This window comes from Corella eumyota, chromosome 2 (assembly GCF_963082875.1).
Source record: "Corella eumyota chromosome 2, kaCorEumy4.1, whole genome shotgun sequence".
In the NCBI taxonomy this organism is placed as follows: Eukaryota; Metazoa; Chordata; class Ascidiacea; order Phlebobranchia; family Corellidae; genus Corella; species Corella eumyota.
Window position 1 is genome coordinate 4,279,012 of NC_137491.1, and position 16,561 is coordinate 4,295,572.

At 29.9% G+C, this 16,561-nt stretch overlaps 3 protein-coding genes across 4 annotated transcripts; 2 read left to right on the forward strand and 1 right to left on the reverse strand.

The window, feature by feature from the left end:
• Positions 1 to 740: 740 nt before the first annotated feature.
• Positions 741 to 9,837, forward strand: LOC145743268 (arf-GAP with GTPase, ANK repeat and PH domain-containing protein 1-like). 2 transcript variants are annotated; one of them, XM_082561192.1, is made up of 18 exons: positions 741 to 901; positions 1,158 to 1,264; positions 1,672 to 1,730; positions 2,491 to 2,664; positions 2,778 to 2,919; positions 3,116 to 3,250; positions 3,476 to 3,619; positions 4,429 to 4,520; positions 4,676 to 4,867; positions 5,370 to 5,481; positions 5,739 to 5,890; positions 6,147 to 6,306; positions 6,674 to 6,880; positions 7,163 to 7,258; positions 7,451 to 7,524; positions 7,688 to 9,177; positions 9,347 to 9,488; positions 9,610 to 9,837. In XM_082561192.1, exons 1-16 carry the CDS (start codon positions 843 to 845, stop codon positions 7,898 to 7,900), a joined length of 2,118 nt encoding a protein of 705 aa, XP_082417318.1. In that variant the 5' UTR covers positions 741 to 842; the 3' UTR covers positions 7,901 to 9,177; positions 9,347 to 9,488; positions 9,610 to 9,837. The 2 variants fall into 2 exon arrangements, with proteins under 2 accessions (XP_082417318.1, XP_082417319.1); XM_082561193.1 differs by having other exon boundaries at positions 5,370 to 5,469.
• Positions 9,838 to 10,627: 790 nt separating this feature from the next.
• Positions 10,628 to 13,682, forward strand: LOC145743269 (glycerol-3-phosphate dehydrogenase [NAD(+)], cytoplasmic-like). The gene is made up of 9 exons (XM_082561194.1): positions 10,628 to 11,006; positions 11,162 to 11,339; positions 11,436 to 11,576; positions 11,854 to 11,992; positions 12,132 to 12,244; positions 12,420 to 12,527; positions 12,628 to 12,756; positions 12,875 to 12,984; positions 13,402 to 13,682. Exons 1-9 carry the CDS (start codon positions 10,867 to 10,869, stop codon positions 13,496 to 13,498), a joined length of 1,155 nt encoding a protein of 384 aa, XP_082417320.1. The 5' UTR covers positions 10,628 to 10,866; the 3' UTR covers positions 13,499 to 13,682.
• Positions 13,101 to 16,376, reverse strand: LOC145743270 (sphingolipid delta(4)-desaturase DES1-like). The gene is made up of 8 exons (XM_082561195.1): positions 16,014 to 16,376; positions 15,139 to 15,288; positions 14,955 to 15,033; positions 14,670 to 14,822; positions 14,390 to 14,520; positions 14,200 to 14,321; positions 13,997 to 14,107; positions 13,101 to 13,881 (listed from the first exon to the last, which is right to left on the reverse strand). Exons 1-8 carry the CDS (start codon positions 16,096 to 16,098, stop codon positions 13,696 to 13,698), a joined length of 1,017 nt encoding a protein of 338 aa, XP_082417321.1. The 5' UTR covers positions 16,099 to 16,376; the 3' UTR covers positions 13,101 to 13,695.
• Positions 16,377 to 16,561: the final 185 nt, after the last annotated feature.

Genomic DNA, 16,561 nt, shown 5'->3' on the forward strand with positions numbered 1-16,561 from the left:
CTACATATGTGTGTGTTAACATTTGAAAACATTTCATTATTACTCACCACGTGTAACTTATTGGTTATTCTACTAACCATAAGTTTCATTCCATGTGGACTTTTTACATGTTATTGTATGAGTCTAAAAACTAGTGTTAATAATCATACCACATCAACAGATTAAGATTAGGTATATTTAAATAGTTTATGACAATGGCGATTAGAGACGACTTAGTTAGGGTAATAAAAGCCCCACTTTAAAGAGACCATAAAGTCGACTTTCTGACAAACTAAATTAACTTTAAACTTTATTTAAAGTAAATCTTGTAATGCTGTACAATGCAAACAATTGCATCGAGTTACTTGTTAATTCTTCGTCGGATGATGCTAAAGAGCAGTATTAGGACAATTTGCAGATACAAGTTTTGCATTTTTGATTGCATTTAGAAAACTACTGGCAGCAATATACCAAGTGCATGAATTAAACTCAAAGATTCGCAAAAAAAATTGAATAAATATTTGTTGTTTAAAAGAACGTGAATTTAGGTAAAATTTAGGCGTAACAATCGTTTTAAGTTTAATTTTTGTTTTTTGGGAAACACTTTGTGTTTTGAATACAAATGACTCCGTCTATGAATCAGAATCATTGAACTATTGAATAGGAGAAGATAGAAACAAATTGTAACATAGCATAGTAAACAAAAGGATGTAGTAAATATTTAATAGTTATATTTTTCTATTTTATTTTTAAGGTTTTATATTTTAAAATTGGCAATGTCGAAATGTTGTTTTAAGTTAAGTAACTTTATAATGATTTTATTGGAAAGTTATTGCTAACAATAGCAGTGAAATGTTTTAAAAATGAACAACTATAAACAAGAATTAAACAATTCTGCCACAATTCGGCAAGAAATACAAAGGTATAAAACCAATCAAATATTTTTCAAATCAAATAAGAGTTAAAAGTATGTAAATAAAGACATGTGGGCATGTCTGCTTGTACATGTAAATCTATTAATTAACCATTATTAGACTGTAATTTAAATACCAACTGACTTATGCCATTTCCTGTCATGTTACTTAAGATTTTTTTTTATTATTGTTTAAAAATGCGCAAGAGATTGTATAGCCAAAGCCTGTGTCAACTATATGACTATGTTTTATTGTTTCACATAGATTCGAGGGAGTTCACCCGAATATTTATGCTGTTTATGAACTGCTGCAAAACATTCCAGATATCAATTTGCAAAATCAAATTCGTGACCATATTATCAATGTCGAAGGTTTTTCATGTTTTCAAACTATTGTTGTAGTTATTTAAATTAAGTTGTTAAACCTACACCAGTCTGGAAAGTAGGGCAGTTTTCGACGAGATCTCGTGCGTGCAAGCATAAAAAATGGCATGATCGCGCGTGCACGCGTGCTAAAATTTTTGGTCTACACGTGCATGCGTGATTTATTTTTGCATGTTTTACCTAAATTTGCCTGGAATTTGCTACCACAAGGCATCAGTATTGCGCGTGAGTGAATTTTTTTTAAAACCAGGCGTGCAAAACGTTAATTTCAGGGCATTTTTTTTTACCAAAAAAAATCTCGTGTGTGCAAGCTGCCCTACTTTCCAGACTGGAACCTACACAATTATAAACTTAGGGTAATACTTTTAACTTTTGTTTTCGTAAAACTTTTTTAGATTCTTTTGTTAACAGTCAAGAATGGACATTAAGCAAATCTGTTCCTGAAATAAGATTGGTGGGTAAACGATAAATGTTAATTTAAAGTTAAAATTGTCGGGTTTGATGCGGGAATTTTAGGCAATATTTTGTTTATTTTATTTTCTCTGTTAATATTATGATTCGAAGAGCACAGCCTATTGATTTTTTTATTTTATTGATTTGTTAAAATATTTTTAATTAAAAATTAGCTAAAACATGTTTAAATATGCTGGTGCTATATGACATAATTATTTATTGTTGAATAAATTTGTAATATTTCTCTATATAATAAACCTAATTAATGTATTTTCCCATAGGAGTCATACTATTAAGGTTTACATTAAATTTGTAGGACAATTTATTATTTTCCATTCTAAAGGTGTTAAATTTTTGTTTGTTTAATAATTAAAAAATTGTTGTTTGGGTATGTATATATGTATAAAATTGTGTATGTATGTATGTAAAAAAAGCTTATGTGCATAATAACATATGCTGTAATGGCTTCAACTTGAGGCATGTAAAGCCTATAATTACCTCATTTAATCCTTATGGATTTTGTTTTACAAAATTGAGGTAAGTACTAGGTTACTTTTTAAGTGCCGGTATTTGCTTGTTGCCTTATTATTATTTTACTTCTACTTGTTTTGTATTTTTTTGGCCACAGACTAAAAGATGGTAACAAAAAGGGGATTTACAAATAAGTAATTATATTAAATTTAATATTAACATTTTTTGGTTGCTTGTACATTATTAAAATCACAAATTGGTGTATTATGATAAAAAATATTTTGTTGTAGGGCATAGTTGGGAATTTGTGCAGTGGCAAGTCAGCGTTGGTTCACAGATATTTGACCGGATCATATGTTCGTGAGGAGTCACCTGAAGGTGGAAGGTTCAAAAAGGAAATTGTTGTTGATAATCAAAGTTATTTGTTGCTGGTTAGAGATGAGGCCGGACCTCCTGAACTACAGGTAAAATTTATTATTAATCTAAAATTTTAGTAAAAAAATTTTTGAATGTGAAAAAATTAGGTATTTTCTTATTTTTTAATTAAAATAAGTTTTTTTATTATGATTTTTAATAGTTTGCCTCATGGCTTGATGGTGTAATATTTGTATTTAACCTCGCTGATGAAGCCTCTTTTCACTCAATATACAATTACTATAGAAGACTTGCTCAATTAAGAAACATTAATAATGTTCCACTTGTGCTAGTTGGTACTCAAGGTAACAAATGCATTGTTATCACGACTATGTAACAAAACATTGCTAGGCAAATTTTTATTTTAACTGCATAATTTTTTTTGGTATGGTAGCTGGACTTTTTGTTCTGGTATTTAGATTTTTTTTTTACCCTTCTTATAAATTATCCTAAAAGCATTAGTAATTTTTTTTACAACACTTAATAATGATTAATGTTTAGATTTTATATCTAATGACAACCCAAGAACAGTGACTGATGATCGTGCTAAAAAGTTATCAAGTGATTTAAACAAATGTGTTTATTATGAAACTTGTGCAACATATGGTTTAAATGTTGATCGAGTTTTCCAGGATGGTAATTTATATTAAAAAAAAATTTAATATTGAAAAGAGTATACATACATATCAGTTTAAATATAAAATCACTATGCTATATAGATAGCCTATATATACTTTTTGTTTGCATATTTTTTATTAATCAGGCTTAAGATTTAAATATAATTAAATTAAAACATTTATAATTTAGGCTGGGCTTAGTTTTATAACTTGACCTATTAAGTTGTTTTAATTTTGTTTGTAGTGGCGCACAGGATATCTTCTAGTCGTCGTAAAATGGATTATGTATCGACTCCAGTAGTTTGTACAAGCAGTCCCATGCAGCGCTCAATAAGTACTTCATCAGGAATTTATAGTAATAATGGCACACCCAATCACTCACTGCAAGGTACTTTTATTATTTTTATATCCTTTCAGTTAAACATTATGCGGTTACCTGGTGTATTTTAATAGGGCTGTGGTTTTGAGTGCAAAGATAAGATAAATAAACTGTAAAAATTTAAGTGCATTTAATAAAAATACTGGATTTTAATGCATTTTCAATGTTAATTTATGATTGATGAAGATAAAATGTTATTTTAAAATACCATATTTTACGATCTCAATATTTTACTTACTGTGTGCACCTTTTGTTTGCATTTGAAAATGTATGCAGACTATTGATTATAACCAGTGGGTGGTAACAGCTGTTTTTGAACTAAGAGAAATGGGATTTGCATTTCAGCTCAAGCTCAATGTAATTTGTATTGGAGAGCAGCTTTTTCTCATGAATATTTTAAATTAACTTCTCTAATAGATTACTGTGGTTTTATTTAAACTAATTTGGTAATGTGTTATTCAGGATGATGTATAAGTAATAGAAAGAAAATTTAAATAAAAGTAGGCCTATTTCATATTGGAAAAAAAAATTATATTTAATAAAAAGGACAGTTAGCCAACTCAGCAGTAAAAACAATTTTTTTTATTAAATTTATCTTTTTATTAAATTGCAATTATTACTTGAAATGTTTAAACTAGAAAGGGTTTTTATTTTAAATAAAGTATTTAATTTTAAACTTAAAAATTTTTCATTAATTTTGCAAAAGTCAAGTTGCACCAGACTGCATCAAAACAAGTTAGCTAGACGATTTGTAATGGTAAACAATTAACCTCAACTGTAAGTGCATTATATTTAATATTTTAATTTGTTTTGTTAAGGTGGCGTTGGGGATAATAGTGCTTCAATGTTAAATTTATTGACGCCCACACCTTTAAGGAAAAGCTCCAGAAGAAAATCAAATCTCTTTTCAGTAAGTTAATTTTAATTCTGATTAAGCGACTAAAAACTATTTTAAAATAATTTACATAAAAGTTTAGAAAAGTTATGCTTTTTTAGAATATTTTTCTTGCTACTTTAGGTTAATCTATTTAGTATAATTTTTTTTTTTTACTTTTTGCAATTTAGGGTCGAAAATCGAGTGATTCAGACGAAAAGAAAAAGGCAAACTGTGACCTGGGTTTTGGTAGAAATATTCCAATCAAACAAGGGTGGTTACTAAAACGAAGTTCAAAAACCAAAATCTCAAACAAGGAGTGGAAAAAGAAATTCGTAATTTTAGAAGACAATGGAAAATTAAGTTATTATAATTCTATGCATGTAAGTACCATAACACTGGCTAAATTTTTTAATAACAATAACACAAATTTAAATTTTCTCATAAATAAATCAGCAAGTATATAACTGAATAATTAAGTCAACAAGCTACGCACCAAATTTCATAATTATTTTCTATCTTAAATTTGATCGCTGACTAAATAATGTTTTTTGAAATTTTTGAAAATGATTTGTGGTCAAGTTATGTGATATTACTTATTACTTAAACATGTTTACTTAACTTAAAGAATAGTGTAGGTGGTTGTGTTATTCATAGATGTTAAATCAATAAACCCTTTGCCGAGTTTAAATAAGTTTTTTTTTTTAAATTGGCGGAAAATTGTTTTCAATTCTTTTTGATTTTAAAGTAGTTTATAAAAACTATAATTTAAAAAATGATTACAAAATATGATAATTTTATTTAACTATACAATTTGTTATTATCTAAATTGAATTTTTTTAAAGTTTATCGATTTTAACTTTTTTCTGAATTTCTTTTGATTAGGATTATATGGAAAACTCTCATAACAAAAGTTTGTCTGTTGTCCGAACCACCATAAAACTTCCTGGAAGACATTCCTCTGTTTCTTTAAAGTCTTCTCCAGGTAGCAAACAAGGTATTTAAAGTTTATTGTTTTTAAAAAAGTTTGAATTTAGTTTGAAAATCAAATTAGTAAACTACAACTTACTATTCTTTGGCTACTAATAAATTTATTGCTATAATGTTGTCAGAAAAAAAATTTGCTTGTGCATCACTAACAGGAGATTTTTTAAGGCCTATAAATTATACACATACATTTGAATATTTTTTTCATTAAGCAATATGTGGGACAGTAATTAAAAACGTAATTGATTTTCATTTTTTAATTTAAAGATGATAATTTTGAGTTTCATCTTGTATCAATGGATGGTGTGATATGGCAGTTTTTGACCTCTGGGGTAGTGGAGAGGGATGCCTGGATTGCTGCCATAGAAAGACAAATAATGCAAAGTCTTCAAAACAATTCATCTTTGAACAAGCGAGATGTAATTTAAATAACTATTTTAAAATATTAAATTAATGCTATTAAAAGTTTATTTAATATAAATTTTTAAATTTATTATTTTACTTATTTTATTAAAAAACATAATTTTAAAACCTCAAGTTTTTTTTTGTGTGTATTTTTGGTTTTTAATATAGAATTTGCATGAATTAACAGAGAAGCATACATTTATTATTTTTAACATCAGAACTTATTTTACTGTTGCTTTTTATTTATTTTTATTGCATGAATATTTTTAGTCCCAAGTTTTTAACGAAATTGCCGGGAATAACTTGTGTGTTGATTGTGGGGCTGAAAAACCCACATGGGCCTCGCTCAACCTGGGTTGTCTTATGTGCATAGAATGTTCCGGAGTTCACAGAAATCTTGGCACCCATATCTCCCGAGTTCGATCTTTAGGTTTTTTTTATTTTTTTAAATTTTTTGTGTGTTAGTTAAACTGGAAAGTTTTTATGTTGTTAGTTGTGATTCTTCATCAATTTTTTAGCATTTTTTTTGCAAACATGTCAATACATTGAAAGTTAGTTTTAGTTGTTTTGAAAATAAAACAACATGGGTCCCTAATATTAAAAAATATTTTAATATCGCCTTTTTAACTAATTTTCATTAGAAAATATTTTTTTGCAAATAAAAGTGCATCTGTTAGTGTTTTTTATATAGGTTTTTGTGTATTTTTTATCTGTTTTGATGCAGTAATATTTATACATTAGATTTAAACATTTTTTAATTTTGATTTTTTCGAAATATTTTAATTTTTTTTATACAGAGTTGGATGATTGGCCGAAGGAATGTGTAGCCGTGATGGAGAAGGTTGGAAATTTAATTTCAAACTCAATTTGGGAGGGATCGTTAAGCAACATCTTGAAACCGATTCCCCAGTCCTCCATGGAGGAGAGGGAGACTTTTATTCGAAACAAATATGAAAGGAAAATGTATCTTGCTCCCCTTCCCCATAAGTTTGCAGCTGAAATCAGTAAACAATTTTTGTTTGTTTTATTTTCTGATAATCTTATAAAAAAATTTGTATGTAGGGGTTACAAAAGTCTTTTTTTGTTAATTACATGTATTAGGTTTTCAATAATATTTTTTCAGTAGTAATATTAAAAGTAATCAATTTTTTTATTTATTCAGTGATTATATATTCTTTGAATAGGTAATAAGAACGAATTTTTTTTTATATTTAACTTAATTATACTCTAATGTAGCTTTTTCTATCTCTAAAAGTGCAGCTAATAATAATTTGGTTATTCAATAGGTTCTTCCCTCTGCTATGCTATTGCTGATGGAAATTGGCAGTTAATAATGCATTTACTTGCTCACACTAACAAAGATCAAATAACCAAACCAGTTGGTGAGTTTCCTTTTGATTTTAGCATATTTACTCTGCCTAGATAATGAAATAGTGTTGTGTAATAGCTAAATTAACAAGCTAATTTTGTGTATTTGCTGTTTCTGCAATCTTATATGACTATTATGGTTACATAATTGTTTTTTTTTTTTGTAAAATTAATTTGTGTTATTATAAACTAGTTTGTTTATATAGGAAACGACTTACAGACTCCACTCCATGTCGCTTGTTCTATTGGTGACCTTGCAGCAGTTCAGTTATTATTATGGGTAAGTTAGACTATAGAATTACGCAATATAAACTCTATGTCCACAGTAACGTTGTTTAAATGTAAACTAAATTGTAGTGGTTTTGATCAAATACTTGCAACTTTAAGTTATAAAATAACAAGCTTTTATTAAAATTTTTTTTTGATATTTTGGAATTTTTTAGCTTCGTGCCGATGCTTGCCAACTGGACTGCCACAACGAAACCCCGCGCTCAATGGCCGAACAAAACTGCCACTGGGACTGCCTCAAACTCCTCGATGTCTATCTGTCGTCGGTAGCAACGCTTGGCGAACAATTACCTCAGTCTTTTAACGATGACGTCATTAGTAATGACGCAAGAAGTCATGTTAACTACATGTATACGAGCGCTATATGATACATAATGTGCTATCCTCTGTTTTTTTTAAGTTTCGCGTTTTCTTTTGCAATCTTTCTTCAAATCAGTATTCTTTTTGTGTGTGACGTCATAACCACTGTTTTCTATGACGCCAGAAGGTTTTGTGACGTCATAACCACTGTTCTCTATGACGTCAGAAAGTTTTGTGGCGATAAAAGAGCTGTCGCTGATTTTGCTGCCGATGTTAAGTGATTTTATATTTATTTTGTGTTGTTAGTTCTATATTCGTTGTGCAACATTTGTTTTTAATGCAGTTAAATATACGAACCGATTTCGTTATATTTTTTATGTTTTTTTAGGACGTGGTTTTGCACACTGGTTTATGCAACCGACGTGATGAAGGAAGTTTACGAGCTTTTGCACACGAAACTGTTTAAAGCACGTGCTTCGTACAATTATGTCTTAGTCACAAAATTACTTGTTTTGCACACGAACCTGTCCAACGTTCAAAGAATATGAAATGTGTTTACTACTAGGTTTTGCACACAGCGCGTTGGGAGATTCTTAGGAATTGTTAAATCGGGTGCATGACGTAAATGGAACGAAATTGAAACAATACCCACCATTGAACGTCGTTATTTAGAAGGTGCTTTGACCTCTATTGAAATATAATTCCTTTGTAAAATAGTTGGCTTAGTTATAATAAATTAAAAATAACAATTAAAACTCTACAAACCACAATATGGTATATGGACCTATCGGATACGTCATCATTTCACAAAAGCAATACATTTTGTTTTGGACAAAAATTGTTTTAATGTTTGAACTGAACTATTTTAGTCTTTTATTTATAGCCAGTGGCGGGAATGGAAAATTACTCACTCGTAGTTATCCAGACTACGTAATGAGTTGTAGCGTGTGCAAATTTATCATGTGCACACGTGCTTGGCTTTCAAGAATTTCTTAAAGGTGGCAAGAATCAACATGTTTAATATTAGAAATTTTTGCAAAGAAAATTACAAATGTCTTAAAAACATATTGGTTTTACATTTCTTTATGTTATAACTTTTTCGATTGCACAACGATGATTTTATAATGCGTGGACGTGACTAATCGAAAACGATGTTGTTTGAAATCGTATGCCTTTAAGTTAGTATCGTGTGCAAATTTGTAGGCGCGTCAGCGTGAAAATCACAATAAAAACAGTGGTAGTTTTGAGTTTTCTATCAGTCGGTTCAAAAATCTAAAGTTGAAATACTTCATTTGAAAATCTTTCTTTACCTACCAAGTAACTATGGATCCATGTAATTGTGCAGGTATTATGCTATTTAAATAAATTTTTAATTTAAATTATAAGCTTTTAGACTGTAGTTCGAACAATTATTCAACGATATATTAGAATTGAAGAAATATTGGAATTGAAAATGTAAACTTATGGGACGAAGATGCCTACCTTAGACTGTTTATTTATATTTTTTTTTACAGTAACTGGAGTGTGTCATTGCGACAAATGCACAGATTGTAAGGATTGTAAATGTAATCCAGAGAATTGCAAGTGTTCCGGTTTGGAACGAAGTAATTGCTGTAAATAAGGGAAGAATCGAGCCATAAAGATTTTGTAAATACGGTAAGCTCTACCCAACTCTTAAAGCTCTACCCAACTCTTAAAAAAAGGTTTAACCTAATCATTTTGTTCTAGTAAGTCTTTTTGCTAAATTTAGTTTTTAAAGCATTTTTTTATTTTTTAGATACTTGTTTTGAGACAACTTCTAAGACCAAAAACAAATTTGCCAACTTTAATTATGTTTGTACGACAGCGGGATTCTTAATTTTGTTTTTTTTGTTACTGAAAAATCCAATCTTGCTTTAATTAAAGTATGGCGAATTATAATTTAACACTGCAATTTTTTGTATTTTTTGTTTTTTTTTAATGATATTTTGTTGCTGTATTTTGTTAATAAATATGCTTTATCAAGTTCACGAATGTTCATAGAAAATGGTTTTCTTTTTCCCTTAACCCTTGCTTATTTAATTTTAATAGTTTTGGGCTGTTTTCTTTATCTAATAGCGACAGTTCCTTAAAAAAATGCTAAACAGACTACCCAATATATTTTGATATCGTAATGTTTTAATAATTGCCTGTTGGTAATTACATCACGCGTGAAGTTGGTTCCGTTGTGCTAAAGTGCGATATTCTTCACCCCGGTTCAAACTGTTATTAACACTACGGTATATTTAAACAGAGTTAAGTTTGCCACCTCTTAAAATAAAGGTGATAATGTTTTAAATTGCATACAGTATATAACCTTAAAAGCTTTTTAAGGGGAAACTCTATGTGTAATCAAAGATGTGTAAAGGTGGATGAGTTTCAGATTTAAATCGTCAGCTTGTTGGTTTAGATATGGATGAATGATTGTAGTTTTGCAAGCTAATCGTTTACGGACAACTTAGATTTATCATGTGTGAATTTGTAAAAAAGGCAGTTGCTGTAATACATATTTTGTTGACTCAGTAAAGGCGTATGGTGTTAACTCACTCGATAAATTTTTAGAAAGCATGACAGCATGGTATTGTTGTTCTTAGTTATAAGCTGCGGTGCTTAGGTAATTGTGAGTTTGCATTCGATAATGTGGTACTACCTAGTCAGCTTGTTAGACATATGTCTTTAGAAAATTTGGCTAATAAATGCACTTGAATTTTTATTCTTTTTTAATATGACATTAAGAAATTATCATTCCTGTTAACCGAAGTGATTTGGTGCAAGGTTGACTGTTTACAGGCGTGACATAGAAAATAACATGCAGACAGGAGGCATGGTAACATTATTTTAAAGTAGCAAATTTAACACTTTGTTATTTGCATACATACTGACATATATAAAGCCACTTTTGTAGATATGATATTACACACAAACTGGAAATTGTACTGTTGTATGGTATCAGATTACCTAACTTTACATAGCATTATTGATTAGTATAATATTAGGTACAAGCTTATTTTATAACATGTATTTCAGTAGTAAGGTATTGTTCTTTACTTTTAGTAGACCTGTATTAAGTTGTATTAGACATTATAATTTGACAAAAAATCTGATTTATATTAACAACATGGCCAAAAAAGTATGCATCATTGGATCTGGAAATTGGTGAGTTTAGATTTGTTAAAATATGTGTAGTTTTAAGCAATAATTGGTAAATCTGTAAATAAACCACATAATTTGTAAATTACATACACGACGTTACGAATTATTGCTGTTGCTTAAAAAACTAGAATTCTATTAACAACCTATTTTAAATTTAGGGGTTCGGCAATCTCAAAAATTGTTGGTGCAAACTGTGAGAAATATGACAAGTTTTTTACCCGCGTGAATATGTATGTTTATGAAGAAGAAATTAATGGGCAAAAGCTGACTGAAATTATTAACACTAAACATGAAAATGTCAAATATTTACCTGGGCATACTTTACCATCTAATGTCGTGAGTTTATATTTTATTCTGTTTTTAAACATCATGAAGTACAAAGAGATAATGTTGTGGTGTACAATTAACAGTTCAATCAATCTTAATTCAAAGGTTGCTGTTCCTGATTTACTTCATGCAGCAGAAGGTGCCGATATGTTAATCTTTGTTGTGCCCCATCAGTTCATCAGGAGACTCTGTACAACTTTACAGGGAAAGATCAAGCCGGACGCCATCGCTATTTCACTGATCAAGGTTGGTAATTTATATCAGCTTGAACATTGCAACGTAAGCAGTGAAATAATTTAGTTTTATAATAATACTTCAGTGATTTATGAAATTATAATTTTAAATTAGAGGATATCCTGACATGGTCATCCATTTTGTTTATACAAATTTAAAGGTTAACATCAATGCAAGTTCACGTGTAATTAACAATAATGCTGTGAAATCCCAAAAATAACTTTCATTATTAATGTGACCTTTTTTTTGCTGTATACATTATTACAAATAAACAACTTTTTGTTGTTAGGGTATGGACCATACTGACCAAGGTCTACAGCTTATTAGTGATGTTATTCGAGAAATGTTAAAGATAGATGTTTCTGTGTTAATGGGTGCTAATATTGCTAAAGAAGTGGCCGAGGAACATTTCTGTGAAACAACAATTGGTAAATAAAAAAAATGTAATTAAAGTAATTTGTTTCTGTGTAATTCATGATAAGGTTTTGGGTATAAATATATGTCTTTTAAAAAGCTTATGTCATTTCACAAAGTCTTTGTGTATTTATGTTTTTACAATATTTAAAGGTTGCGTGGTGAAAGAAAATGGATATCTTTTTAAAGATCTTCTACATGCCCTTAACTTTCGTATTTGTGTTGTTGAAGATCCAAACACTGTTGAAATATGTGGTGCTCTTAAGGTTCATATGGAACTTGATAAATTATCGCTATAATCTAAAACCAACAATTTTTATTAGTATTACTTCCTTTTTTTAAAGTTGATTAATAACACAGGACAGCTTCGTCTAAACAATTCTGTTGTTGAATATTAAACACATTTGTAAGAAAATCAAATAAAATTTCTAAATTTTGTAGAACATTGTTGCCTGTGGTGCTGGTTTTGTAAGTGGTTTAAAGTATGGAGATAACACTAAAGCTGCCGTAATTCGCCTTGGTTTAATGGAGATGATGAAATTTGCAAAGGTAATATATAAATATAACTATGGTGTTTAACCTTTTTTTTACTAGTATTTTTTGTTGGTGTTCCTTTTATAATTTTTTTTTTGATAACGTAAATTTTTAGGATTTTTTTCCTGATACTCCCCCAAAAACTTCAACATTCTTGGAAAGTTGTGGTGTGGCCGATCTTGTCACAACTTGTTATGGAGGAAGAAACCAACGTGTTTCTGAAGCATTTGTTGCCAGTAAAAAGGTAATACCTTATTGCGGTAATGGTAATGTATGCACATTCAAATTTTTCAATTTTTTTAATAAATTTATGCGAACCATTTTTTTTACTAAAATCTCCCTTTTTCATTTTTTAACCTAAGCCCATAGAAGTATTGGAAAAGGAAATGTTAAATGGACAAAAACTTCAAGGCCCACAAACTGCTATGGAAGTCTACAAGGTTTTGGAATCAAAAAAATTGGATACAAAAGAGTAAGTATTTAACATTTATAAATTTTGTTTATTCAAAATTAGCATAAAACCTCATCCCAAAAAACAAATTTGTAACAGGGTATAATCAGGTTTACCATAAATTAATTGCATTTTTTGTTATTTTAACATTCCCAACCCTTACTAAAGTGATAATTATCAAACTACTATTGATATATTTAAATAAAATAGACAATTTACACAGTTTTAAGCAACACAAACTTTATTTAAACAAAACTGTAATAAGGTCTTGAATATTTAAACATAGAAAATCATAAAAAATAGAACAGTGCAGTTTAAAGCAGGTTTGGGTTAAAATAGTCCTACGGAATTGCAGTATAAAAAGCACTTAAATATGTTAATTTAACTTATTACCAAACTATAAAAATTTTAAACACAGTGTTTATTTTTCGTTACAAGATATCCTTTGTTCGTTGCTGTTTACAACATTTTCTACAATGGACATGCCCCTGAGACATTTATTCAATGTCTTCAAGAACATCCCGAACATATGTAAAGTACTGCACTTAAGAGATTTTAACAAAAATAAAACTTTTAACTAAAATTTAATATAAATAGTTTTAAAAGCGTTTTTTATGCCTTGGTTTTTTAAATATCTAATATGCAGCCGCAGTATAATATATATCGTTCTGTACGTTGCAAGCTATGTTATTGAATAAATTTTGATTACTTAAACTAACTAGCCACATATTTTTAATCCGTTGCCCCGTGAGTCGTTTGTCCTTTGTTGTTTAAATGACCATTAGCCTTTTCTTTGGGTTTTCGCTTTATTCGTGAAAATGGTCCAATAGAGTCGTCGCATATAAAGTCGTAAATGACTTTGCTCCACGAAGAATAGCTCGGCAGATGGTCGTAGTAATCTGGGACTATTTTGCTTACCTGAAATATACAACAATGTTATGCTTGTACCAGTTTTTTTGTCCGGTTTCTTAAGCATTTTGTATTATTTAGTATCTCGAATGAGATATGTACACGTTTACAAAACTAAACTTACTAATGGTAATTTTGCTCCAGTAATGCTCGGAAAGTCGTGGTGTTCAACGTGATATCCTACATTGTAGGTCAATTGGTTGAGTATCCCATAATAAGAATACGTTTCTTGGCCCTTCAAAAATGTTATGTCGTTGGCAAATATTAAGAATTTTTTCTTATCTTACGTAATGGTCATTCAAGTTAAGTTACCGTAGCCAACATTACCTTCAAAAACATGTAATGCTCTGATATAAAGTGTCCGGAGAGTGGATGCAGTCCTAAAGCAAGGAAAGTTCCGAGTAAAAGGTAAACTAAACATTTTGCTCCCCACACTTGAACTAAAGCATCTTAAAAGAAAAATATAAAATAAATTGAAATTGTTTAAATGTTTTTAAACATATAAAGTTCAACTTACAATTGAATGTTACTTGGATCACAACGTTGAGACAGTCCGCACTATTGAATGGTTTTGGGTTAATAAATAGTGGCCTTAACGCATACAAGAGAGGCTGCAAAAATACCCAAACGATTTTTCGAAGCCTGGTGCTAAACAAAAATTAATTTTGTTATCTAATCAATTGGTTCAATTTAACGGCCTTACTGCTGAATATTTAATAAAGTTAATCAAAAAAATTCAAAATTTGTGGATAAGTTCCCTTTTTAAGTAAGGTGTGATAAGAAAAGGTTAGTGTTACTTGAACAAGTTTCCCTCCCATTCTGAAGGTATGTCGGTATCGACTCCATCCACACCCTGGGCACGGTGATGTTCTAAATGATACTTTTTAAAGGAGACGCAATATGGAACTCCAATAGGAAGATTGGCAAAAAGTGCCAAAACGCGGTTCCAACTGGAAAAAATTAAATTGTTGTAATTAAGGGGCAAGACAACAATATACACGTGGCGTACAAATTTGAGCATTCCCTGTTCACTTATTCTTATTACATCATGACAAAAAAAAATTCCTGTAAAGTCAACTTACATTGCCAATTTCCCGTGCCCGAAACCACGATTGTGACTCAGCTCATGCACTGCAAGCGTCAAGCTGTGATTGAGGGTACCTTAAAAAAAAATTTTCAGATTTTTAATTAAATTATAAACCAAAAATTCTTCAAAAATTTTAATTTGGTTTTCTATTCGAAACTTAAAACAGATGGGCCACTTACCGCCTAAGAAATATGACAAAACAACGATAAAGGGCCAAGATAAATCCTTTACAAAATAACAGGAAGCTATTTGAAAAGCAACTTCAGCAGTTACTACCCACTTGAAATGTGGATTAATCGTCATTAGTTTTTTGATTTCGGGATATTTTGCTAAAAAAATACACAAAATGAATGTTAACTTACTGAAATATTATAAAATAATTCTAATTTACATGAAGCACTCTATGTGTAGTGTAATTGGCTTAGAAATTACACTTTTTAATGTGTACCGGTACACAACTTGTTATTACAGTAAAATGACGTCAGTCGGCCTAGCTGTGCACTTGAGTAAACCACCCATTTTAAACTTATTACGTTTTGTTTTTAAGCCACAGTTTTCTAGAAAACTAGTCGAATAAACGGCATATCAGAAATATATTTAACCCCCTGTACTTAGAAAATCGTGTTTCAATGGTGCTTATGTTTGGAATGAGCTGTTAAGTTGACTTGACTTTGGATACCAAACTTTTCCTTGACAACGTATCACGCAGTGAAAGCATGCATTTCTACACTGGTGTGTTTTTATTGAATGTATACAGCGTTTTGTTAATGCGTAAAGGGCGCTCTAATGGGTTATTCATGAAATATTTATTTTAATATTTTAAGCTTTTTAAAAGAGGTAAGTAATATCATTCTATCCCCCATTGTTTTTCGTTTGAATATTACTTCCGCGTATTTACCGACGCCTCGTACGGCAGCAGCCTGCTATAATATTCCAACTGTGATTGAAATGTCACCAGTCACCACATTAGCCAACCGAAGAAAAAATCGTTTAAACACAAATGTAACGTTTTATGATTTCTACCCAAATCTTAAACAAACCACTAAAAGCCTACCTAGCATTTCTTTACGACGGCTTGCATGAGGTTCGTCTGTGCAAGTCCATTCGTACGTAGTTTGTGAAACTGGTTTACCCATCATTTATCTATTTACTTTTTATTTCTGTTACTAAAAACTAGTTTATTGTTTGAAAGGTAAACCAATGGTTTGATGATATCTAGCTTTATCTTTACTTATTCTATACGATACCCAGATATGCACTTAAATGCAATTTGATATCTGCTTCTAATAAATTTATTATTTAATTTCCTTTTTCTTTTTGTAAGACGATCTGGGTTATTTCATTTATTCAAGTAAAATTGCACAATTTTATGACTCTAGCTTCCTTTTCTGTTTAAATGTTTGTGATGCCAGCACTACTTCGAATGCCCATTGTATCGCACCAATTGCATCTCTATGACGTCAGAAAATATCACGTGATTATCATACGAGTAGAAAAGGCTAAAGCTAAAGCCATATAAACTTTGGCTAAAGCTAAGCTGATTTAAATAAATGTTTAATACAAGTTAAACTAAAAGTTAAAACAGTTAAAATAAATTATTTA

What these genes read in the sequence shown, in the direction of transcription:
- LOC145743268 (XM_082561192.1), top strand. Translation starts at nt 843, where the DNA reads ATGAACAACTATAAACAAGAATTAAACAATTCTGCCACAATTCGGCAA. An exon ending in GTTATTATAATTCTATGCAT is followed by an intron (nt 4,868 to 5,369) that starts GTAAGTACCATA and finishes TCTTTTGATTAG; the next exon opens with GATTATATGGAAAACTCTCA. An exon ending in CAGTTCAGTTATTATTATGG is followed by an intron (nt 7,525 to 7,687) that starts GTAAGTTAGACT and finishes GGAATTTTTTAG; the next exon opens with CTTCGTGCCGATGCTTGCCA.
- LOC145743269 (XM_082561194.1), top strand. Translation starts at nt 10,867, where the DNA reads ATGTATTTCAGTAGTAAGGTATTGTTCTTTACTTTTAGTAGACCTGTA. An exon ending in ATCATTGGATCTGGAAATTG is followed by an intron (nt 11,007 to 11,161) that starts GTGAGTTTAGAT and finishes TTTTAAATTTAG; the next exon opens with GGGTTCGGCAATCTCAAAAA. An exon ending in AAAAAATTGGATACAAAAGA is followed by an intron (nt 12,985 to 13,401) that starts GTAAGTATTTAA and finishes TTTCGTTACAAG; the next exon opens with ATATCCTTTGTTCGTTGCTG.
- LOC145743270 (XM_082561195.1), bottom strand. Translation starts at nt 16,098, where the DNA reads ATGATGGGTAAACCAGTTTCACAAACTACGTACGAATGGACTTGCACA. An exon ending in CCGTCGTAAAGAAATGCTAG is followed by an intron (nt 15,289 to 16,013) that starts GTAGGCTTTTAG and finishes GTATTTTTTTAG; the next exon opens with CAAAATATCCCGAAATCAAA. An exon ending in GGGCACGGGAAATTGGCAAT is followed by an intron (nt 14,823 to 14,954) that starts GTAAGTTGACTT and finishes AATTTTTTCCAG; the next exon opens with TTGGAACCGCGTTTTGGCAC.